The 23997-nt window shown below is 45.0% G+C and overlaps 2 protein-coding genes across 5 annotated transcripts in view; one reads left to right on the top strand and one right to left on the bottom strand.

Annotated features, from left to right (window-relative positions):
- Window positions 1–2054, bottom strand: part of DUSP26 (dual specificity phosphatase 26) — a 3433-nt gene extending 1379 nt beyond the window's left edge. The window contains exons 1-2 of the mRNA XM_077760693.1: window positions 1563–2054; window positions 5–155 (exon numbers count right to left, since the gene is read on the bottom strand). Coding sequence (XP_077616819.1) covers window positions 5–155; window positions 1563–2053 — 642 coding nt within the window. The 5' untranslated portion in view covers window position 2054. The remainder of the gene's footprint in view (window positions 1–4; window positions 156–1562) is intronic.
- Window positions 2055–7221: 5167 nt separating this feature from the next.
- LOC144228768 (uncharacterized) overlaps window positions 7222–23997 on the top strand; it is a 616547-nt gene continuing 599771 nt past the window's right edge. For all 4 annotated transcript variants that reach the window (XR_013334260.1, XR_013334261.1, XR_013334262.1 and 1 more), the window contains exons 1-2: window positions 7222–7904; window positions 11891–12026. Coding sequence is in view for 1 of the 4 variants with exons in the window: in XM_077760677.1 (XP_077616803.1) it covers window positions 7886–7904; window positions 11891–12026 (155 nt within the window). In the remaining 3 variants the exon portion in view is untranslated. The remainder of the gene's footprint in view (window positions 7905–11890; window positions 12027–23997) is intronic.

The raw sequence follows: 23997 nt of genomic DNA, 5'->3' as shown, positions 1-23997 counted from the left end.
TTACAAAGGCTGGCGAGTCGTGAGCCTCGACACCCAGGTAGCGGATGCCCAGCCCCTCGTAGGCCTCCGGTGTCCCTCGCCACCTGCTGTGCGAGGCATTGAGGACGTGGGTGATGCCCAGGCGACGGAGCTCTCGGCGGTTGTTGGCTATGTCCCTGCATTGAGTAGAGGTTAAAGGGAGAGTGGGGAAGCTAGGCCCTGGGGCGAGGAGCCCTCTTCCCCGCCCTGGCGGCTGCCTAGCCAATGTCATTGGTCCCACGCCCCTGCCTTACTTCCTGATGACCCAGAGCGAGAGAACTAAGATGGGCAATGACCTGGAATCTTGCCCTTGAGCAAGGGTTGAGAGCGCTGGGGAGGTTCTGCCTGGAGGAGAGAAGACTAACAGGGAGGGTGAGCAATCACCATAATAAAAGCCGTAATAAAATATCAAAAGACTGGGCGGGCTTTGACTTTCTGTATGCGAAGAATTCACTGGATCTGTACTCTGTGTAAGGAAGTCTGTCCCGACCGTGGAATCCCGCTGAAGAAAGATTGAAACATCATGGAAGAGAGTGATTTTCCCGTCACTGGGGCATTCAAGCAGCGGGAGGAGGTCAGTGTGTAGGCATGGATGTGGCAGAGGGAATGTGGACATCAGGTGAGTAGTTGGACCAGCTCACATTTAACCTCGCTGGTAACCCTGAGGTGCTGTGATTCCGGCCCTTGCTCCCACACCCAGCTCCCCTGTTACTTTATACTCCAACACCCAGAATCTTCCTCTCTGTTACCAGTTACTCCATGCCCACGTTTACCCTGTGTTGTGAGGTCACCTTCCGGTGTTTGTCTGGCCCACACCCTTCAGCTTAGTGGGAGACACCTCTCAGGCACCATGGCTATATCTCGGGGCAAATGCCCTGTCCAGTGCAAATTCCTCAAGTAGAAAGAGCACTGAACTTGAACCTGCAAGTCCTGGCTCTGCTACTTACGACCCGTGTGACCTTGGGCCAGTCACAACGTCTCTGAGCTTCAGTTTCCTCATCTGTAACCTGGGGATAGTGGTACCTACCTCATAAGGCTGTTGTGAAGATTAAGAGAGAAAATTCACGTGAAAAACTCCTTGTAAATTGTAACGCCCTTGAGAGAAAGAGAGGACTACTCTTCCCGTGATGCTCTTCTCTCCATGGCCCCCGTCTTCTCGGCTTTGCCTGGTCAACCTTCATCTTACTGCCCACTTCCTGGTCCCCAATGGCTGCCTCCTTTTTTTTTCCCCCCCCAGAATCACAGCACAATAGATGGAAGGTGAGAGAAGTCATCTATTATGTCCGGTTCGTAGCACTGGCACTCAATAATTAATTATGCTAAAGCAATGACATTATTACATGAACAGAGACTTTCTGTCCAGAGTTGAGTATCTTAATAATCCTCCACTCTCTGTCCACGCACCCCTGCCCCTCAGTCCTCAAGCTGGAGTCAGTACCTCCCTTCCACCCTTCTCCTTCCTTCTTGCCCCCCCACCCCAACACACGCGCGCGCGCGCACACACACACACACACGGCTATGACCCCGGGCTGCCAGGTACATACTGGTCTCCAAGGTAGAGGCCTGGCCAGACCTCATCGGCGTGGTTACAGGCTGTCTTGCCCGTGTAGAGGAGCCTCTCCAGCTCAAAGACATTGAGGAAGGGATGTTGAACAGCCGGCATCTCCTCCAGGGCCCCTCTCGTGCGAACAGGAGACCTGGAGCTACTCCGGGAGAAGCGGGCCATAAAAGTCATAGACGCCCAGAGCCAGTTCCCAGGGCACATCTTAGAGGTGGCAGAAACCACGTGGCAGCTGCGGGGGCGGCTGCCGTGAGGATGGGTCCGTCTCCAGGTGGCTGTTGCTGGAGGAGGAACGGATGGGAGACACACCTGAGTGAGCCTCGAGCAGCTGCTTCCCTTCTTGCCAACTGGGCTGGGCCCCGGGGAGAAGATCCTCAAGGGAGAGAAGGTAAGCCTGGCCCTCTCTGGGGGGCCTCCACGATTATTCTCTCCTTCAAGCTGCCACAGCTCCTCTCTGCTCTTTGGCTCAGCCATGCAAGGAGGTGGGAGAGTCACATGTCCTTGTTTACGGGGAAAGGGAGCTGCCCAGCTGCTCCACCCCCACGCCCGAAGCACGTACACAAACACACACACACACACACACACACACACACACACATTTGATATTTGGGCGGCCGTGCCCACTGCTAGAGCTCTTGCCAGCCCGAATCTGGGTCTCATCTGCCCGGGGCTACAGGCAGAGAGCCTAGGGAGCTAGGGATGGGAATGAGGGGTGGCCTTGGGCCCATCCAGAGAGAATTAGCAGGAAGCAGCGGCTGGGGCTGTGACATATGCCAAGCCTGTCTCCTCAGCGCCCGAGAGATGGGCTGCTTTAACACAGTGCTGCGCCCCTCACTGCCTCAGAGTCAAGCGTGCTATGGGGAGTGTCTGTTGGGGGCCGGGGTGAGCGGGGATTAGCAACGAAGAGGAAGTGCACATTTTTGAAAAATACTTGCTGGATGCGTGCGCTCATGGAAGAAGGCGCCGATCTACGTGCATGACAGACAAACCACCCTCCTTCCATCAGTGTACCGAAATTATTGATGAAACCTCATCTCTAATATGAAGATTTCTGAGTCCAGCAGCGCTGGGGTCGTGTGTCTGGGTGTGGGGGGGAAAGGTGGCGGCTGGGGGGCTGAAGAAGGGGCAGGAAGGAAGAGGGATGAGGGATCCTGCCAGGCCCAGGGGCTCAGAGGCTGAAATGACCATCTGTGTTGCTGTTGGAGTCAAGTGACCGTACGAAGGGCATGGGGTTGGCAGTGAGGGGCTTAGCAGGTGTGTCTCGGACTCTCTGGACAGCCGGCCCTTCTCAAAGTGGGAGCCTGTGCTCCCCGGGAGAGCCGGGGAGAGCCAGCCTTTGAGACTCATCCTGGGTCCTTGAGGCAGAGAGAACTGGGCAAGACGCCCTCTCTCCTCTTCCTCCTCGTTCTCTCCCACTGTGATGGTGGGCTGGTCCCAAGGGTTCCCCTTCCACTCCCTTCCTGGTCTTCTGCCCGGACACCTCGACCAAAAGTCTAGTNAGGCTCTCCTTTATCCCGGGCCAGGGGACACCTTGCACCCACAGGCCTTAGGAAGCAGGGGCATTAGGATCACGACTGCCGAGGGGAGCCTGGATCTTAGGGTGTTCGGGGAGAAAGGATTTCGCAATGGCTGGGGCAGAAGGAGCACAGGAATCGGGCACTATAGCCGCCGCCAGCACCACCACCACCATCATCACCATCATCTGCCTTGTCTCCTCAGGACTAAAGACCCCATCATTTTATTCCCAAACAACGGTTTCTGGGTTTCCCGAAATAGGCGTGCTGCCTGTGTGATGCTGAATGGTAAANTAAGCCATGACACGCACGTCGAAGCAGGGCTCATATTAGCGTGCGTGTGTGTGTGTGTGTGTGTGTCGGCGACACACACGGACACAGCCTCACGCCCAGCGGTCCGAGTGGACACGCAGCGTGGGCTCGCCCGCGGGTGTTTGCAGACCAGACACGGACCACAGCCCCGCCTGGTGTGCACGCCCCAGCAGACGTGTATTTTCGGAGCTGCGCCAATTACAAGGCATTTTGCTTGAAGATGACATTATACAAGTCGTCCCAGAGAGCGCCTTGAACACACCCGCTTCTCCCCAGGCGGCATTAACGAATTACACAGACATGATGGTGCACCTCACTTGTCCATTTCTTATCAAGAGCATCGTGTCATAAATAACACCAATCCCTAGCCCTTATTAGCATTTACTATAGACCGTGTGTTTCACATAACTCAGTTTGTCCTCCCCACAGGTCGGTGACATACGGAGGATTATCATGGTCCCCATGTTAGAGAAAAGGAGACTGAGGCTCAGAGGGGCCAAGGAATTTGCCCAGGCCGCATGCTAGTTATGCGCTGAGCTGAGCTTCAAGACCTGGCAGGCAGACTCAAAATTCATGTCCTTAACTGTTCTAGATAGTGACCCCACACCATGGAGGAGGCACAGTGGATTTCTATCAGCAGGCCATTTCCGCCAGCTCAGCTCCTGGCCAGCGCCACGGTCCCCGACTCTGGAAGAAATTCATGCCCATGCCTCTTCATTTGTGCTGTCTTTTAGCGATGTTTACCTTGACTTGCTTTTCTACTGGAATCACCTCGTCAGTCGCGAGATTGTCAACACTTGGAAGGCAAGGACGGTGTTGCTGTCCCCAGGCCCTAGTTCACTGTGTGATGGCGGAGGTGGGAGAGGGAATGAATGGCATCAGGTGATGCTAGTGAAAACCAGGCAGATGGCAGGCTCCAGGAGAGCTGTCTGCAGGACAGAGGCAGGACCTGGTTTCAGATGAGAAGACATTAGTAACTGTCCCTGAAATCGGGATTGATCATGTTCCCGTAGGGGTAGTAGATGAGGCTTTGATCTCTGGGTCAGGTCAGTTCAGTGCTCAAGGGGAGGTTTCATCAAAGGCTGCTGTCACAGACTAATTTCAGCCCTCGTAGTCTTTTCCTTCTAGAGAAGCAAACTCAATTCCTTTCAATGCATTCTTGGCATGGGAGTTTACATGAAGAAATGAAATCCTCATCATTTAAAACAAAGGCTTGGCCTGGAGAAGTTGAAAATTTAATTTGTTGTTCCAGGAAAAAAAAATCATAAGTAAAAAAAAAATCTATCATAAGTCAAATTGTGAAAGAGCACAGATTATTGGACCAACCTTATTTTAAGTGACAGAGTCTTTAGGGTTGGTAGGTTGGAAAGATGTTGTAGATGAACTTGATCTCAATCTTTGGTAAGGTTTCCATTACAACCCTGCATTTTCACTTTTCTCAAAAAGCTGGAAAAATGTTTTATTTTTATTTTTTTTATAGTTTATTTATTTTTGAGACAGAGATAGACAGAACATGAATGAGACAGGGGCAGAGAGAAAGGGAGACACAGAATCTGAAACAGGCTCCATCTAGCTGTCAGCACAGAGCCCTATGCGGGGCTCGAACCCACGGACCGTGAGATCATGACCTGAGCCGAGTTCAGACGCTTAACCAACTGAGCCATCTAGGCGCCCCTGGAAAAATATGTTTTATTTTTATTTATTTAAAAAAATTTTTTCAATGTTTTATTTCTAGGAGAGAGAGAGAGAGAGACAGCATGAGCAGGGGAGGGTCAGAGAGAGAGGGAGTCACAGACTCTGAAACAGGCTCCAGGCTCTGAGCTGGCAGTCAGCACAGAGCCTGATGTGGGGCTTGAACCCACCAACCGTGAGATCATGACCCAAGTGAAAGTCAGACTGACTAAGCCACCCAGGCACCCCGGAAAAATATGTTTTAAAGAGTGCTATAGACATCATGGGCAGATGTTTATGGGTTATTATAGAAGTTGTCTGGATCAACATTTTCATGAAGACCATTAAATTACTAGGGATCAATCCACAACTCAAGGGGCTTTATGTTTTGTACTTAGGAGGTTTATTATATTTCTAGATGACACCAAACTAAGGATAAGAGGGGAAGGGAAGCTGGAACAAAGAGTTAGTGGGGAGAAGGTAATGGAGAAGGTAGGACAAGAGAGGGGACGAAGCTAATAGAGGCAGAAAGTACAGATACTTTATTTATTTATTTAATATTTTTATTTATTTCTAGGAGAGAGAGAGACAGCGTGAGCAGGGGAGGGTCAGAGAGAGAGGGAGTCACATACTGAAACAGGCTCCAGGCTCTGAGCTGGCTGTCAGCACAGAGCCCGACGCGGGGCTCGAACACACGAACCGCGAGATCATGACCTGAGCTGAAGTCGGACACTTAACCGACTAAGCCACCCAGGCGCCCCTATTGATAATTTATTATTACCTGTCAATTCCTTGGGCTTTCACATTTATCAGCTCGTTTAATCCTACCCAATTTTTAGGTGGGTGTTATCACCTTCACTGAATACATGAGGAGAAGTAAACTCATCGCTTGGCCAGATGAGTTTACTCACCCACAGCTAGTAAATGGCAGAGGCTATCTGATTCCAAACATGTAATTTTCAAGATAAGGCTGAAGAATCACTTCCTTTAAAAAGCCTTCTGGACCAATTCTTTTTTGTCTGTTTCCTTCATTGTGTTGATACAGACATCTATCAAAGGACCTATGAACTATGTTTTACTTCACTTATTTCTATTATTTCTTTAACTCTCTTCTCTCAATACTAGAAATCATGAATGGATACAGGATATGGGGATGAACTAAGATAGTAAAATGAGGCTACTGAAAAATAGCAATAGATCTCCAAACAGTCTCAAAAGAAATGCCTCCCTTCCCCAAAAATATTTAAATAAGAGAAAGAGGGAGGTGTGCCTGGATGGCTCAGTGGGTTAAGCGACCAACTTCGGCTCAGATCATGATCTCACGGTTTGTGGGTTCGAGCCTGGCATCAGGCTCTGTGCTGAGAGCTCAGAGCCTGGAGTCTGTTTCAGATTCTGTATCTCCCTCTCTCTCTGACCCTCCCCTGCTCATGCTTTCTCTCTCTCTCTCAATCTCTCTCTCAGAAATAAATAAAACAAAAAATTAAAAAAAAAGAAAAAGAGGGAGAAGAAGGGGGGTAAGGAAAACCAACAACCATGTGTTAAATGGTAATTCCAACCGCTACCATTAACTGTGGGCTGGGCACTATGCTAAGTGCTTTACCTAGATTAGCTAATTTAATCCCATGAAGTGTATATTATTAATTCCATTTTGCGGTTGAGGAAACAGGTTTAGAGTGGTGGTAAATCCACCCTGCAGCAGCCAAGTAGCTAATAAGTGGGATTTGCGCATGGATTTAAGCCCATGACTGTTTTAAACCAAAGCCTGTGCCTCAAATCACTGCAGCAAGGGCGCAGACCTAAAGAATAGCAACCGTTACAACGCAGCGAGCCCTACCGCGTGTCAGGCACCCAGTGGAAGTTACATGAAGGAAGGCATCCTCAAGCCCTGACCCTTGGCCCCCTAGGCGGCGTGGCTCCCCAGGAGCCGGATCCGCCAGGTGCGCGCATCGCGGGCGGAGCAGCCGGGGACGCCCGCCACCGCACCACGTGGCTTTTCCCGACACCAGTCCAAGCACAGGGAGCGGGACCTGGCTTCCTTCCAACCACGCCCTAAGCCCCGCCACGCCCAGCGCTCCTGGGCGCGTCCGCCCGGCTCTGCTGCGGGCTTAAACGGCATTTTCACCCGAAGGCTCCAGTAGCAGAGGACAGACACTTGTGACTAGGTAGCGACGGGAGTGCGGTGAGAGCAGGCGGGCAGAAGACTCGAGGTGCTCCGTGTTGATTCTGACCTTACGCTTCTGATTCTCCATTCTCCCAGTTCTCCCAGTGCCTGTCCTTCGGCCTCTTCCTGGGCCCCTATTTTGCACCCTCCCCACCCCCACAGGCCCCCACGTGGGATGGGTGGGCCTGTCCTCTCTGGCCTCAACCAGCGGGGTGTGAGGATTTCCTCCGCCGAGCTCCTGCTGGTTCTGAATTGGGGGGAAGGGGGAGGTACGCAGGTCCTTTGGGTAGAGTGACAGTCTGGTTTTTGCTTCAACTCTCAGGCCATCCTTCACCTCTCTATCCAATGCATTCTGTAGCCCCTTTCCTTCTGGTCAGGACACATCTGACCGCTGTGAATATTCACTCTCTTCTAAGAGCCGCCCTTTATAGCAAGGAGCAGATACTCTCTCCATTAGCCTGACTTTGGAAAGAAAATAAACTCTAGAGAGAGAGGCTAGTGTTCTTATGGCAGAAATAAACCAGGACATTATTCGCAAAGAAAGCAAGATACAAAAGGAATATGCGGCAAATGTCCCTGTTTAAAAAAGAAGAAAATGAAAAGAAGAGCAGCTATAAATACACATTTTGAAGAAGACAGAAAGGAACTATGCCGAATATTAAAAGAGGTAATCTCTGGCCAGAGGGGAATGACAGATAATTTTTATCTTGTACTGTACCCTATCTACATTTCTCAAATTTTCAATAATCCATATGGATTAATTTTCAGTGTCCAGTCTATGAAATTGGTTGAGATTTCCTTTAGTGGCTTCCTCTGTAGCCAATTTTAGCAAATGTCCTGCGCATGCTTGAAGAGAATAGTTACTCTCTGTTTTGGAGTGGAAATTTCTAGCTTTACTTTCCTCCTATATAACGTTCTAAAATGTTCTATAACCTTATTTTTAGAATCTTTATTTACCAGCTTTTGAGAGATGGATTAAAACCCCCCAGGTTTGGGGCACCTGGGTGGCTCAGTTGGTTGAGCATCTGACTTCAGCTGCGGTCATGATCTCGCAGCTGGTGGGTTCAAGCCCTGGGTTGGGCTCTGTGCTGACAGCTCAGAGCCTGGAGCCGGCTTCAGATTCTGTGTCTCCCTGTCTCTCTGCCCCTCCCCTGCTCATGCTCTCTTTCTATCTCTCAAAAATAAATAAACATTAAAAATTAAAAAGATGTTCTCTGCAATACTTGTATAACAGTAGCAACCCTCTGCCTATAGCTCTCCATCTGGGTCTTCCCTCTTTACCCTTGCTCCATGTCCTGGTTCCCTACTTCCTGGAACCAAATATATTGAAATGTATTTCTTCATCTTATCTCTCTCAATAATATGTTTATATTGCTGTTTTTTGAGTTTTCAGTTTTCGACATTACCTATTGATTTCTCACTATGAACATTGAGGGTTTTCTCTTTATTCCATTCCTCCACCAAGATCTAGATAAACATCCCTCTATGCATTTGTCTTTTTTTTTTTTTAATTTGTTTATTTTGGAGAAGAGAGGGGCAGAGAGAGAGAGAAGAGAGAGAAATGCAAGCAGGCTCTGTGCTATCAGTAAGAGCCCGATGTAGGGCTCGAACCCACAAACTGAGATCATCACTTAAGCCGAAATCAAGAGTCATCTGCGGGGCACCTGGGTGGCTCAGTTGGTTAAGTCTCCTACTCTTGGTTTTGATTCAGGTCACGATGGATCTCACAGTTTCATGAGTTTGAGCCTCGCATCCGGCTCTATGTTGGGAGTGTAGGATCTGCTTGGGATTCTTACCCTCCCTCCCTTTCTGTCCCTCTCCCACGCATGCTGTCTCTCTCTGTCAAAATAAATAATAAACTTAAAAAAAATAAAAACCTTAAAAAAATAATAAACTTAAAAAACTTTTTTTAAAAAATTTTTTTAATGCTTTTTATTTATTTCTAGGAGAGACAAAGACAGCGTGAGCAGGGGAGGGTTAGAGAGAGAGGGAGACACAGACTCTGAAACAGGCTCCAGGCTCTGAGCTGGCAGTCAGCACAGAGTCCGACGCGGGGCTCGAACCCACGAACCGCGAGATCATGACCTAAGCGAAAGTCGGACGCTTAACCGACTAAGCCACCCAGGTGCCCCAATAAACTTAAAAAACTTAACCAACTGAGCCACCCAGGCACACCTATATGCATTTGTCTGAAAGAGTTATATCATAATTTTGTTTATAAGTAGTCAGTGTGAATATAATTGTTATTCAGTTGAACCATTTTCTACTTTTCTTGCATAACTTTGTTTTCCCTTCAGTTAATAATTATTGTTCATTTAATTTTCAGCAGATGTCTCACTAATTCAGCCCCACACTTTCCCCTAATTGCCTAAACCTCCTCTTGGCAAATATATCAATTATTTTCTCAGTGACATTTTTTCGCCCCCATAAGCCTTTTCTGGACTTTTCTGACTTATCCTCACCTGGACTGGTTGCTCTCTGCGCCAGTGTAGAGCCATTACCATGGGATCTCCTCTTATTCTCATTCTGGGAACTCTTTTTGCTCCTGGAAGCCCAGTTTCCTGGGTATCCTGTTTTCAGTATGATCCCAGCATGAGACCCTTTGTTTTATTTCTTCAGAGAATAAGCCTCCAGTCTCATGCTGGAGGAGGGGAAGCGCAGTTGCCTGATGTGCAGTGACAGATGGGTGGAGTTTACCTTAAAAGATTTCCAGCGCAGTCTGTGGGTTTCGTCCTTCTTCTGGCTTACCTCGAGAGCTAGCCAGTGTTGCCAGTAGCTCTGTGCTGTAAATCAGATCCATCACCAATATTCCCCAACTGACTTGCCTCCTGTTTGCAGCATCCAGCCTTTTGTTGCTGCTGAAATACTTACCGTTCTTTTCATTTTGGTGGGTTTTATGTTTGGAAAAAAAAAATCTGCTGACTGTCACTTTTTGTGGGGTTTCAGGAAGAAGCAGAATCCAGTGGTGGCTTTTTTTTTAATTTTTTATTTTTTTAAATTAATTTCTGAGAGAGAGAGAGAGAGAGAGAGAGAGAGACAGCGTCAGCAGGGGAGGGTCAGAGAGAGGGAGATACCGAATCTGTATTACTCCATGCTCTGAGCTAGCTGTCAGCACAGAGCCCAACGCGGGGCTCGAACCCACGAACCGTGAGATCATGACCTGAACCAAAGTCAGATGCTTAACCACCGACTGAGCCACCCAGGCGCCCCCAATGGTGGCTTTTAATATGCTATCTTTAACTGGGAGTGCCAGCTCCCAGTGTGGGTTTTGAAAACACACACAAAATGATTGATATTGTAATTTTTTTCACATTCCATATTTATTTAGACTTACTAGCATATTTTAACAATTCTTTTGCATACTCTTGCTTCTTTCTCCTTTTTCAGCCATTCTAGGTTCATTTTTTCTAATTTCGTATTTCTACAAAATAAGGGTCTATTAGTAGTAATTTCTAAGTGCTCGAGTGTCAAACAATTTCTAATTTGCCTTGACTTGTACATGATATTTTGCCTGACTTTAGAAATCTTGGTTCCAATTTTGTTTCCTCAGCACATCAAAAATATTACTTCTTTGTCTTCCAGCATTTATTTTGCTGATGAAAAGTCTTTTTTTCCCCAGTGTTCTTGCCATTACTTTGTTATAATCTGCCTTTTTCCTTTGTTGGTTGTAGAATTTCTTCTTTGACCTTGTAGAACGCTGGCTTCCCAAATAGTTCCCAAATAACCTCTTGGTAACAAAAAGCTGTTTATTGCTTACTAGATGAAGGGAGAATGACAACTCCACAGATAGCGTCTCCTCAAGACCGGATTTACTAGGATGTTGAACTCTGGGTTATGGCAGGTCTTTAAATGCAGGGACTTGATTACGCAATGAGGTAATTAACATGGTATAAGAGTTTAGGATTTGTGGCAATAGCAAGGTGAGATTTTGAGACAAGGCATTCAAAGAGTCTTGGAATATCAACTTTGTTGATGCTTTCTTGAATTGCTGGGTCTTATGATGCGTTCCTATGATGAACTACAAAGTTATTTGCAACTTCTCCTTTCTTGGATAAGAATCACTTGGGATAGGTGTACCTGGGTGGCTCGGTCGGTTAAGCGTCCGACTTCAGCTTAGGTCATGATCTCGTGGTCTGTGAGTTTGAGCCCTGCGTCTGGCTCTGTGCCGACAGCTCATAGCCTGGAGCCTGCTTCCGATTCCGTATCTCCCTCACTCTCTCTCTGCCCCTCCACTGCTTGCTCTCTGTTTCTCTCTCAAAAATAATAAAAAATAAAATAAAAACAATTTTAAAAAAGATTCACCTGGGATAGTAAAATTATGCTAATGATGACCATGTAATAGGAAAGGCATGTTGCAAAACAGACGCCAAACTACGTGGGTGTAGATAGTTTTCATTTTCATTGTTCTCTCCTGTGGCCATTTTCAACCTTAGTTAAAGGATAATGGGCCGTTAGTGTGGCCACATGTGATCAGTCTCGGTCTTTGCTGCTATTTGAGGTCTCACAATCATGTACCAAGTTTCTGGGAATGTTGAGTTCAATCTCCAAGGTTCTGAGGATGTTTGTTTCAACCTCCATCAGCATCAGATTTCCAGCTCTTTTGCTGGATGATTATTTACCGCTGGCTCTGGATTTTATGCCATTTCTCTGTAGGAGCTGGTGCACCTTTGGGGCCGACTCTTGCTTCTGCTCAGACATTGAAAACTCAGCTCCCGTGGCCTCTGCCTGGTCTTCGCTCCACTGCGGGACCCGTGGGTTCAGCCCTCTCTTACTACCCCTCCAGTTCCTGGTGCGTAGAGGTTTCCCTTTCTATTGCTATGTATTTTTCTCATCAACATTTGATGCTAAAACACTTCAGTCTAAAAGAGAATTTAAAAATATAGTGAAATGAAAATTCTTCATCATCTGGATTTAACAGTTGTTAACGTTTTGTCACATTTGCTCTTTCTATGTGTGTATGTATAAGCAGATGTTTATGTATTTATTTAAAATTTTTGATGTCTATTTTTGAGAGAGAGGTTGGGGGGAGGGGCAGACAGGGAGGGAGACATAGAATCCGAAGCGGGTTCCAGGCTCTGAGCTGTCAGCACAGAGCCTGACGCAGGGCTTGAACCCATGAACCTTGAGATCATGACCTGAGCCAAAGTTGGATGCTTAACCTACTGAGCCACCCAGGCACCCCAACATATGTTTATATAAATATGTATGTGACTTATTTCTAATTTTGTGTTGAGATATATAGATATCTATGTATCTACCTATCTATATAGGTATCTATTTCATACATACATAATTTTCTGTTTTATAAATATAAATTTATAAGTAATTTGTGGACCCCAACATACTTTTATTTCAAATACTGTAGCATATACCCCTTAAAAATAAGAACATTCTCATATACACCACAGTGCCATTATAACCTAAGGAAATTGATACTAATTCTTTGATGTATTTTAAGAGGTATACTCAATTTTCTCCAATTGAGGATACATTTTTTAAGTTTATTTATTTATTTTTGAGAGAGAAAGAGGGGGTGCGGAGCAGAGGGAGAGAGGGACAGAGAATACAAAGCAGGCTCTGTGCTGACAGCCGAGAACCCCATGAGGGGCTCAGACCCACAAACCACGAGATCATGACCTGAGCCGATGTTGGAAGCTCAACCGACTGGGCCACCCAGTAACCCCTTGAGGAGAAATTTTTGTAGCATATTTTTTTCAACAGTGACCCAGCCAATGTTCATGAATTACATTTGGGTGTTAGGCCTTTGAACTAAGAATATAATCCCACCACCATGTTCCTCCTCATTACATTGGCTTATTAGACATCCCGGCCCATTGTCTTAAAGGATATTCCACATACTGGACTTGTTTGACTGTGTCTTCATAGTTCAACTAAATTTTTCCTCTACCCCTGGATTTCTTGTACACTTAGCGTTCCGTCAAAAGCTGTGATTAGTTTTGGGGCATCTGGTTGGCTCAGTCAGTAGAGCAGGTGATGCTTGGTGTTGGGGTCGTTATTCAAGCCTCACGCTGAGTGTAGAGATTATTTCATAGGTGGTACTGTGCACTTCATATCATAACACATTAAAAATGGCTATATACTTTTTAAAAAATTTTTTAATGTTTTTTTATTTATTTCTGAGAGAGAGAGACAGAGAGACAGAGACAGAGACAGAGACAGCGTGAACAGGGGAGGGTCAGAGAGAGAGGGAGACACAGAATCTGAAGCAGGCTCCAGGCTCTGAGCTGGCTGTCAGCACAGAGCCCAATGCGGGGCTGGAACCCACAAACCATGTGATCATGACCCGAGCCAAAGTCAGACACTTAACCGACTGAGCCACCCAGGCACCCCAAAAATGCCTTTTAAAGTATAATTTTACATTAAACAGATTTATGTGTTTTGAGCTGAATAAGAGTGGTAACAATTCAGTACATGCTCACATCATCATTTCAGGTAGCAACACAGTTTTCATGTCTTTGCTTTTTAAGATTTTATTTGTAAGTAATCTCTGTATCCAACACCGGGCTCAAACTCACAACCCAAGATCAAGTGTTGCATGCTCTTCTGTCTGAGCCAGCCAGGCACCTCTGATTCTTTCTTTCTTTCTTTCTTTCTTTCTTTCTTTCTTTCTTTCTTTCTTTCTTTCTTTTCTTTCCTTCCTTCCTTCCCTCCCTCTTTCTGGCTTTTTCTTAAGAGAACAGATACCCTACAATATAAATGTTGAATGAGTGAGTGACTAAATAAACTAAATACGGATTTAAGGAGTATGTCCAGTTCTTGGTTGCACAAAGGAGAGCATAGTCTAGAGAGTCCATGAGGAAGGTCATCTTGACATTTTTTTCACTAGTGGTCAAATCCCCCTGGTGTTTAATTTAGCATTAATTCAGCATTTAATTCAAATCAGCTTGGTGTTTAATTTAGCATTAGCTTAATCACTGAAAGTCTCTACCATGTACGGGACATAGTTCTTATCTGTCAGTCTTTTAAAGTTCATTTTGGCAACACAGATTCCAGGGATTAGAAAATAGGATCACAAAAACAAAACAAAGAAACAAACAAACAAAAAACTTCAATAATGAATAATTTGCCCACAGAAGGAAAGACTGGAGAAAAATCAAAAGATTTTTTTTTAATCTTATAAAGTACTCTTCATCCTTGATAAGGTCAGATGTGCTTCCATATTATAGATTAATAGGACTTCTGACAGTGTCAGATCTGTTACAAAATGTTCCTAGCAGGGCATCTGGGTGGCTCAATTGGTTAAGTGTCAGAATTTGGCTCAGGTCATGATCTTGCGGTCTGTGAGTTCAAGCCTCGCATCGAGCTCTGTGCTGACAGCTCACAGCTCAGAGCCTGGAGCCTGCTTCAGATTCTGTCTCTCTCTCTCTGACCCTCCCCCACTCATACTCTTTCTCTCTCAAAAATAAATAACACTGAAAAGCAAACACACCCCCAAATGTTCCTAGCAATAAATATTTGAAATGAATAAATCTATAGTACAGCCCGAAGCTGGGATTAATTTTCTTCAGTCTGAAATAGTTTAACTTCTACAGTTCGTCAGGTCAGTGGTCTCAATGATGTCTCGAGGTTTTCATACTTCTGATTTCAGGTTGAAAATAGGCAGCAAAAATGAATTTAGCCAAATGTTAATCAGTCATGGCAGGAGGAAAAATTAGGAGATTAAATGTATGACAGACTAAACAATTCTTACAATGGTGAACTAGTGGTCCTGAGAAATTGAACCTCATGAACTCATTGAGGTACTTCCAGCCAGAGTTAGTGAAAGGTTGGTGAAAAGTGTATGGAAGTTTCTTGTACTGTTGTTGCAACTTTTCTGTCAACTGGAAATTATTTCTACATAAAAAGTTAAAGGCTCTGGCACCTAAAATGAATGAGACAGATATATCGAGTATATTTCTCTCTGGGTACCACACATTCATGATTGTTAATATATTTTACTTATATGCCCTTATCAAAGCATATTTACCTTTCTCTGGATAGAATTCCAACATGATTGGTTTATCCTTCTAAATCTGTAGAAGATTAAAGGAAGCACATCAGAAATCTAGAATGGTGATATTTCATAACCTAATAGCAATGCCTTCAGAAAAAGGCAAAAAAGAAAAGAATCCAATAATTAATAAATGTAGGGGCAAATAGTCCCCATATTTCAATAGCCTCTCAAGCATTGATGTTTTACAGGATTGCAAAATAACTGAATGAATGCACGGATATTGATTAAGTAATTCATATATGCAAAGAAAAGTGGTGCATGGTAAGCACTAAATAAATATTAGCTATTATTAGGTTTATCATGATACTCTTGCGTTGTCACACAAGGGTAAATTCAGCTCTTTTATATCTCAGGAGGCAAGAAACTCTGCAATATATTGTGCTGGATGCTTGAAGGTGATGATGAAAGCTTGGTGCCTCTCCTGTGCTCTTGAAAAATGTAGACCCAGTTTTCCTTCTGCTTCCCCCACCCACCTTATGCAGTGTGTGCTGCTAGGCGGTGGCTGTAGCCACCGTGTGGATAGGGTGGGGGCTGTAGCTCACACTTGAAGGCAGCCAGGTCTAGATGATTCCAAATAGTGTAAAAGTAATCGAGGGAAAGAGAGGAGAGGAAGGGGGATAAGGCAGGGAGGAAGGAATGGAAATGGATGAGAGGGAAGCAAGCCCTTAGCTGTCTAGGAAACTCAGCTGTTCACAATGAGTCATTTCCTTCAAGTTCAGCTGGCATCCAGGACTTCTTTCCAAAGACGGAATGAAAGGTTTTGTGTCTAGTAAGGGAATTTCAGAGCACAGGAAAGCCGGAGTAAATAAAGGAACACAGTGCTGGCGTACTGGCTCTGGGCCATTTTCACTGCCTGTGGCAAACCGCTTCCTCTCAGCGAGATTTCCCTCCACCTGTAGATGGGGAATTCTGATTTCTACCGGCCCTGGTGACCTTTCAGGGCTGTTTGAGGCTCCTAGGGAGGTCACGTCTGGTGACCGCAGTTTCTGAACCCAGAATCGAAAAGGCACGATCTGACAAATGCAAGGGTGTGCACGGGGTGTTTATAACTTGTTTTGCCTCAGAAAATCCAGGACTTGTGGGGAGAAAGGAACTGGGAGAAAAAGCAAAAAAGAAGGCGCTTGGGGTTAAAAGTAAGAAAAAGATATCTAGGAGGAATTCACCTCTCCAGCCACTGGAGGCTGCTCTGGTTTTTCTTATAAGTAGCTCTATGCAGCCAACATGCTTTACTAGCCAAGGAATCTTAACCCTGAACACTGAGGAGCAAAAATAGGAAAGAAATATAATCAAAGGAGGAGACTGTGGACAAGAGCCCTTTGTTTCTGGAAGAAGGATGACTGACGAAGAGGGCATCTCCTGAGAGGCTATTATTCATTATGAAATCCTGTGTGAAGTGTGAGGTGGGTGGGCCTGGGTGGCTCAGTGGGTTAAGCTTCTGACTCTTGATTTTGGCTCAGGTCATGAGCTCATGGTTTGTGAGATTGAGCCCCAAGTAAGGCTCCAAGCGCCTGCTTGGGATTCTCTCTCTCCCTCTCTCTCTGCCCCTGTCCCACTCATCTCTCTAGAGAGAGATTTATTTATTTACTTAGAAATAAATAAATTAAAAAAAATAAAAGGACGTCTGGTGGGATAGTAGGTGGGCTGAGCTACGTGACATCTGACATTATGGAACGCAGATTTCCTCTTAATTAGAGACCATAAGGGGAAAGTAAATACCTCTGAGGGAGAGGTGTCAAATTCACACAGAGGTGCAAATGACTACCACCAAGTTCTTCTCTGAGAGTGAAATTTTCTGAGCCATAGGGAAGAATGGAATCTATTTCCTCCTAATAACCTGTTTCTAATTATTAACCTTTCCATTATGAGGAAAAATGCAGAAAAGTATAAGGAAAATCTGTTGCTGTTAGTTTCACAGTCCAGAGATAACTTCTGCTGATTGGGTGAATTTATTTCCAGTTTTAAGATTTGCCACTGTAGATATAGAATAAATTTATAAGGCAAACCATTTGAAAACAATATGAATTTTTAAACCCTGGGATATTAAATATTCATTGTTTTGAATTTGGCAAATGCATTAAAACACAAGAAGGAAATAAAAATTCATTTCAAATTCTCAATACTCAGACATAGAATGATATTTTGCTGTTTTGCTTTCCATTCTGTTCTCCTAAGTATAGATGCACACATATTTTTCTGAAAATTAGAATCATATTATACATACTATTTATATGCATGCACTATTTATATTTTGTACCTGCTTTCTTTCCACTTAGGAGTACGTCACAATGATTTCTCTCATTCATTAAATATTTTAAAATACAAACCATTTTAAATGGTTACATACTATATCACTATGGGAGTATATCATAGTGTAACCAATTAGAAAGGGACATTTAAAAAAAATATGCAGGAAAAGAAACTTCCCAGTACCTTAAGCATTTGGAAATAACCATTTAAATCCAAACAATTGTAGAATTCTTACATGTTCACAAAAGAAGAGTCAATAAGACAGGTCAAGTAGGAGACAGTAAAGATAAAGACAAAACAAGGCAAGGGGCACCAGGCCGGCTCAGTTGGTAGAAAATGTGACTCTTCATCTCAGGATTGTGAGTTCTAGCTCCACTTTGAGGTTAGAGATTAGTTTAAAACAATAAAGGCAAAATAAAAAAAAATACTTAAAATCAAAACCCAACACAATCATAATTTTTCACATAAAGTCTATAATTTAGTTTTTGAAGTTTTTTAAGAGTAGGCTCCGCACCCAACATGGGGCTTGAATTCATGACCCTGAGATCTAGTCATATGCTCTATTAGGCATATGCTCTATTCTAGTCCTGTCTAAGCCAGCCAGGTACCCCTACAAGTTAGTTTTCTGTTAACTCTAATTAGTCTCTGCCCAGTGAGCCCAGACTAACAGAGGGGCTTTCGTATTAGTATTCTGTAAGCACTAAAGCCCAGTGTTCTCCAAACCACATTGATTTTTGTCTTCTTCGCAGTGTGGCTCCCTTTTCTCCAGTTGCCTAATCCTGAAACATAAATTCGGCTCCCTTAGTTCCTCCCATGCCCCCACCTGACTCATCAGTTCTCTCCCTTTGTGGTGCTCCTGCTCATATCTTGCGTCGACGACCCTAACAGCCTCAAGACTGGCCTCCTAGTCTCCATTTTGAATTTACCCCAAGTCTATTTCTAGGTTGCTAACTGAGTAGGGGCCTGTTAAAAAAAAATTATTTAATTTTTGAGAGAGAGAGAGAGAGAGAGACAGAGCACGAACAGGGAAGGGACAGAGAGAGAGGGAGACACAGAATCCGAAGCAGTTTCCAGGCTCTGAGCTATCAGCACAGAGCCCCATGAGGGGCTTGAACTCAAGCCATGAGATCATGACCTGAGCTGAAGTCGGACGCTTAACCGACTGAGCCACCCAGTTTTCCCAGGTAGGGGCCTTTGTAAGCCCACATTTCATTTTGTCCCCGTTGGTTAAAATAGTTTCATGGTCCCCCACTGGCTTCAGAGAAAATCCAAGCTCAGCAGGGCAACCTGTCTAACCTCGTTTCTTATTTCCCCTCTCAATCATGTTGTATACCAGCCCTAAGGAACCTTGCATAAGTTCCAGAATATTCCATGTTCTTTCTGATTGTCATGGCTTCATACAGGCCATGGGTCTCTTGGTGAGTTTTCCTTTTTTTTTAAATGACTGTATCTACTCAAAAATTTAAAACTCCTCTCCAAGGTGATCTTACCTGGTAGGTGTCTGCTCTCACTGTCCAGTCTGGCATAGTTATCTCCTTTATGTGCTCTGACAGGCCCCAGAAACGTAATCCTGTCATACTACTTTCCCACTACCTTGTGACAAGTGGTTACTTATGTCTCACCTGCATTCACCTTGGAGCCCTCTTAGCCAGGGACACTGTCTTTTAGCTCTGCATTCCCCTCTCACTGCTCAGTACTTGGGACATAGGGGGCGCTCAGTAAATATTTTACTCATTAGTAAATGACTGACACTTTGGACTGAGCAAGGGCTCACACCATTCATAAATGGGTGTTAGAGTCAAGAAAATAATTCCTTTTTTAAAAAAATGTTTATTTTTGAGAGAGAGAGAGAGAGAGAGAGAGCGCACGATCAAGGGAGGGAGGGAGGGCAGAGAGAGAGAGACAGAGACACAGAATCCGAAACAGGCTCCAAGGCACTGAGCTCTCCACACAGAGCCTGACGTGGGGCTCGAACTGACAAACCATGAGATTGTGACCTGAGCTGAAGTCAGAAGCTCAATCGACTGAGCCACCCAGGCGCCCCTGGTCCCTATTCTTACAGACCTCTCAGCTTAGGGGAGGAAACAGGCAAGTCAACATGAACTTTTAAGAGTCTGATCAGTGCCACTTTAGAGATAATTAATGGGTTCATGGTATCTTGGAAGACAGGTAGTAAACTCAGTCTTGGGAGGGTGGAGGAGGTTTTCAGGAGGAAGACTTCTGAGATCAGACCTCAAAGATGAGTAGATGTTAGTTAGAAGAACATCAAGGGTGAGTGGTAGTGATAGGGACGGGGGTCCAGGCAAAAGAAACACTGTTCATAGAAGACTTGAGGAGAGAGAGAACTTGGACCTTCAGGTAACAGATGGAAGGTAGTTCTGTGTGTCCGAAGAACAGAGTTCTGGGCAGAGATTAGTGAGAGGAACTATCGAGGTAGCCGATGCCAGACTGGGAAGGACTTCACTTAGTTGATGTAAAATTTAAGTGAGATCCTGTGTGGAAAGTGTATCAATAGCATCTTGTTCCAGACTTTATCTTGTGCGATGAGGGGATGATGTTCTGTGGTTTGGGAGCTCTGATTTTCAGTGAAGGAAGCGTGTACAAAGACAATTGCCAGCTCATTGAGGGATAAGGACGAGGTGGCACTCATCTTTTTTTGTATGTCGAGCAAAGTCTCATGCCTTGTTGGATTAAAGCCTGAACTGAGGCTGTTTTCTAGTGCCTTCCTTCAGATAGTCTCCCTGCTGGTGCCATTTACTTCTTATCCTTTTTAGGATTTGTCGGTGGTGCTTATGGTTGGGCCTTTGTGGTGGCGATGTGTGGATGTCTTGGGGGGCTGATAAAAGCTGAGGTTACAGTAAATAAAACAGATGAAAAGCGGTTGTTTGTAGAGAAAAATGCTTGGCAAACGCACCCTGCTGTCAGATTGGAGAGAGCTTGGACAGAGGCCATGGCCAACATTCCCTACGACCATTGCCGATGGGTGGGAGAGCAGGTGGATGACGGGAAGGAGAGGGCAGGGGAGAAGCTCCTGCCTTTAGGTCCTCACGATATGCTAAATGAGACGCGTGCAAATACAACCCTTACATTAGAGCAGATTGTAGAAATGTCTCAGAGAGGCTTGAAAATATCAGATAGAGAGAAATCACTCCCGACTGAGGGATCTGGGAAAATGCAGAGATAGAATTTGGGCTGCGAGGAGGGATGTAAAACGCTTGGCGTACAGAGCGCTCGCTCACTGGATGTTACGTCTTTCCCTTCACGGTGTCTTCTTCTGCTCTTATCCTCTCTGTCCTAAGATTCAGTGATAGTCTGTACCTAGAAGGGGCTCTGGAAGAATACTGTGTAGGGACAGCCATCCTGGGTGCCTTGCAAGATTGCTGGGATGATGAAGCAAGCCAGAAGAAACTCGACGCATGCCAGCTGAATTCAAATGTGATTTGAAGGAGTTACGTGCCAGGCTTTGGGGATTTTTTTTTTTTTATGGATAAGGAAATTTAATCACCAAATATAGTCACAGGAAAAATGCCATTCCCGAAGCTGTTCTTGATTTTGAATGCTAAATTGATCTCAGTCCACCTATTGTTACCTTGTATTTCCTTATTTTGGCATAATGTACACAACATGAAATTTACCACTTTAATTTTTTAAGTGTAAAGTTCAGTGGCAATAATTACATTCACTATGTTGTGCAACGGGCACCAGTTATCTATTTCCAAATCTTGTTTGTTACCCCAAACAGAAACTCTGTAACCATGCAAGCAATAGCTTTTAACATTCCCTTCCCCTAGTTGGCCCTAACATTTTTTTTTGAAAAAATTTTTAATGTTTATTTATTTTTGAAGGGGGGGAGAGAATGAGCGGGGGAGGGGCAGAGAGAGGAAGTCACAGAATCCCAGGCAGGCTCCATCCAGGCTCTGAGCTGTCAATTCAGAGCCTGATGTGCAGCTTGAACTCACAAGCCGTGAGATCATGACCTGAGCCGAAGTCGGACGCTTAACCAACTGAGCCACCCAGGCGCCCCAAGTCGGTCCTAACTTCTAATCTACTTTTTGTCTCTATGAATTTATCTGTTCTCTGTACCTCATGAAATGGAATAATGCGGCATTTGTCCTTTTGTGTTGATTTCATGTAGCATCAAGTTTGTAAGGTTCATTTATGTTGTAATGTGTCAGTACTTCATTTCTCTTTATGGCTGAATAGGATTTCATTGCATGGATATATTACCACATTTTGTTTATCCATTCATCTGTGGACACACCCTAGGGTTGTCTCCATCTTTTGGCTATTGTGAATACTGCCACAACGAACATTAGTGTACAAGTATCCGTTTGAATTCCTGCTTTCAGTTCCTTTGAGTACGTACCTAGGAGTGGAATGCCGGATCACATGAACATTCTAGATTCAGCTGTTTGAGGCGCTGCCAAAGTGTTCTGTGCAGCAGCTGCAGGATTTGAGGTTTCTGCAAGCAATGCACAGAGATTCCAATTCCTCCATATCCTCACCAACATTTGTTACCTTTTTTTAATTAAAGATTTTTAAATGCATTTGAAAGAGAGAGAAAAGAGAGAGAATTTTAAGCAGGCTCCACGCCCAGCGCAGAGCCTGATCCCATGACTCTGGGATCATTACCTGAGCTGAAATCAAGAGTCACACAACAGACTGAGCCACCCAGGTGTCCCAACATTTGTTAGGGTTTTTGTTTTTTTCGATAATAGCTATGCTAATTGGTATCGAGTAATACTTTATTGTGATTTTAATTTGCATCTTCCTCACAACTAGTGATGCTGGGCATTTCAGGCCTTAAGATTTCACATGCATTTTATCACTTGCTTCCCAAACCATTACTACCATTTTGTGGATGTTGAAACTGAGGCCTCTTACAAATTGTGACTTTACCAGTTTCACAGGTTTAAATGTTGGAGGTTTAAATGGAAGCTTAGAACTTCTGACTTCAGTGGCCCTTCTTATTTAAAAAAAATTTTTTTAAATGTTTTATTTATTTCTGAGAGAGAGAGACAGCGTGAGCAGAGGAGGGTCAGAGAGAGAGGGAAACACAGAATCGGAAGCAGACTCCAGGCTCTGAGCTGTCAGCACAGAGCCCGATGCGGGGCTTGAACCCATGAACGGTGAAACCATGACCTGAGCCAAAATCGGACACTTAACTGACTGAGCCACCCAGGCGCCCCTTGTAGATTGTTAAGCACCTTGCAGTACAAGGTAATCTTTAGGCTGTTCTTACATGGTAAGGTGTAAGTCAAGGTTTTGGGGGAGCCTTTCTGTTTTTAAGCATGAATATTTGGGGCCCGTGAAAAGCAGTTAACTTTTACCTGTTAAGAGTGGACAATAGTTTCACCCACACTTAAGGGCCTGAAGAACACAGGTGACTGATCACAGAAAAGCTTAGCCATTTATTTATCAGGAAGGTTCAGGGAGAATCTCTGCCTTCTGTTCAGCAGTGATAGTTCGAGAGAGAAAACAGAAGGCAGAAGTCTAGTGGGAGAAAAAAAAAAGACTTCCATAATCTTGGGTCTGAATTCAGTTTCCTTTTTCCTGAGCTTAGCCTCCCATTCCTAGAAAGCAAAAATCCTATTTGTACTTGGAAGGAAATAGGAGTCACGCAAAATCTTTGATTTTTATTTTTTTCAAAGGCTCAGTGCGCGCCACCTAGTGGAGAGAATCTGAAAGCACAAGACTGCATTTTTCCTCCCTTCAATTTGACGTTTGCTGGAAGTAGCATAACTTCTGTCTTCCTGCAAATGGAGGAAGGAGTCCGAGGTGGCAGAAGTCGGTGCTGGCTTTCTGGTGACTTTATTCGTTTATTTATTTTTTCTTCAATTTTTATGTTTATGCCATCAGGTTTGCAGAGGGGAAGGAGCCTTGAGTATGTGGAACTGTGATGTCCCTTTGTCTTTTCAGTGGCATGGAAATCAAGGTTCCAATTGTTTTGAAGTTCTGGATCTGGCTCAGAGGCAGCAGAGCTCTGCCGCCGTCTACAGCTGGTGTGCGTGCTGGGAGAAACCCAGGGAAAGGGCAGGGAGAGGACCATGCAGGGCTCCGGGTACAGAGCACCCAGGACAGATCTGGAGTCCTCACCGTAGATCACATACAGGAGAGCGGAGATTGCGTGACCATGATCAAGGTTCAAAGTCCAGGGCGGGGCAGGAGTCCGGCCACCGTGACATGAGGAGAACGTTCCAGGCCCTGCAGCCACAGAGCACACACCCCATGATCCCGCCTGTCTCCTGCCGGCTTTGGGGGAACCTAGGACATGCAGTTGCCTCTGGAGCCTGCATCCCAGAATCCAGTAGCCACAGGCAACTCATGTTCTCATGGTCACGTGTTCTCCACTGGGCAGTCAGGCTTGGGTCGCATCAGCCTACTTTCAGGCAGCATTCACACAGCTGTCTGCTGATGGCTCTGTGCTTTTGAAACAGGGTGTGGATATAGCAGGTTTTCTGATGGTGAAGGTGTCTGGAGAGGTTCTTTTCTCATCTCT

The sequence above is a fragment of the Crocuta crocuta genome, unplaced genomic scaffold (genome assembly GCF_008692635.1).
Source record: "Crocuta crocuta isolate KB4526 unplaced genomic scaffold, BGI_CrCroc_1.0 scaffold546, whole genome shotgun sequence".
Classification (NCBI taxonomy): Eukaryota; Metazoa; Chordata; class Mammalia; order Carnivora; family Hyaenidae; genus Crocuta; species Crocuta crocuta.
This window is presented reverse-complemented; position numbering and strand designations above follow the sequence as displayed.